At 40.2% G+C, this 1,012-nt stretch overlaps 1 protein-coding gene across 1 annotated transcript in view; it reads right to left on the bottom strand.

Annotated features, from left to right (window-relative positions):
* Positions 1–1,012, bottom strand: part of LOC107725119 (polyadenylate-binding protein-interacting protein 1-like) — a 10,694-nt gene that overhangs the window by 7,674 nt on the left and 2,008 nt on the right. Inside the window, exon 3 of the mRNA XM_016534275.1 lies at positions 99–220. Within this exon, the coding sequence (XP_016389761.1) occupies positions 99–220 (122 nt within the window). The remainder of the gene's footprint in view (positions 1–98; positions 221–1,012) is intronic.

Raw genomic sequence — 1,012 nt, 5'->3', positions numbered from 1 at the left:
AACATCCTAAAAAAAAAAAAAAAAAAAAAAGAGAACATTAGACTAATACCACAGTAAATTCACAAAAAGAGTGTCAAAAAAGAGCCACATGGACTCACCTGGAATGATGCATAACAGCCCGGGACAAACTCAGGTGCAGCAGCAGACAGTTTGGAGTTTTTCACAAGCGCATCTGCAGCACTGCTGCTATTGTGCCCTGAAGGAATAGGGGATCTGCTCTCTGGAAGACAGAGCGATGAAGATTGGCATTAATGTTGAACATCTGTAGTCACTATACACAGTACCGGTAATTCCTGTTTTTTGTTATTGCATAGTTTTGATGACTTTACTAGTAGTCAAAAAATGTGAGAAACAGTAATAATAAAGAAAAAGCAGGTATGTCCAAACCTTAGACTTGTCGTGTAGGTACAGAAGCAACCCGACAAGATGACTTAACTTCTCCACTCAGGTCACATGACAGATTTATCCACTAACTGCTGGTGACAATTTAACCAGCTCTAATTCATGCATTCCAGTAAAAGTCCACACATCTATCTATCTATCCATTCATGCATCTGTCCATCCATCCATCCATTCATTTCTGCAGCCATCCATTCATGCATCTATCATATATCTACCCATCCACCCATCTTTACATCCATATATCTATTCATTCATGCATCTATCCATCCATCCAATAACAAAATACATCTAAAATAGCAAGATGTGGTGGAAACTCTTGTTAAAATGGCTGATGTGCTTTGTACTCTATCCATTCGTGCATCTATCTATCTATCTATACATCTAAAATAGAAAATAGCCATGTGGTGGAAACTATGGTTAAAAAGGTTGATGTGCTTTGTACTCCATCCATCCGTCTACCCATGCATGCATCTATCCATCCATGCATGCATGCATCTATCCATCCATCCATCCATCCATGCATGCATCTATCCATCCATCCATCCATCTATCTCAGGGGTAGGCAAGTTCGGTCCTAGAGAGCCGCAGTCCTGCAGAGTTCAGCTCCAAC

Source organism: Sinocyclocheilus rhinocerous, unplaced genomic scaffold (genome assembly GCF_001515625.1).
Source record: "Sinocyclocheilus rhinocerous isolate Xijiao unplaced genomic scaffold, SAMN03320098_v1.1 scaffold1295, whole genome shotgun sequence".
In the NCBI taxonomy this organism is placed as follows: domain Eukaryota; kingdom Metazoa; phylum Chordata; class Actinopteri; order Cypriniformes; family Cyprinidae; genus Sinocyclocheilus; species Sinocyclocheilus rhinocerous.
The sequence above is the reverse complement of the archived record's forward strand: the minus strand, read 5'-3'. Positions and strand labels throughout refer to the sequence as shown.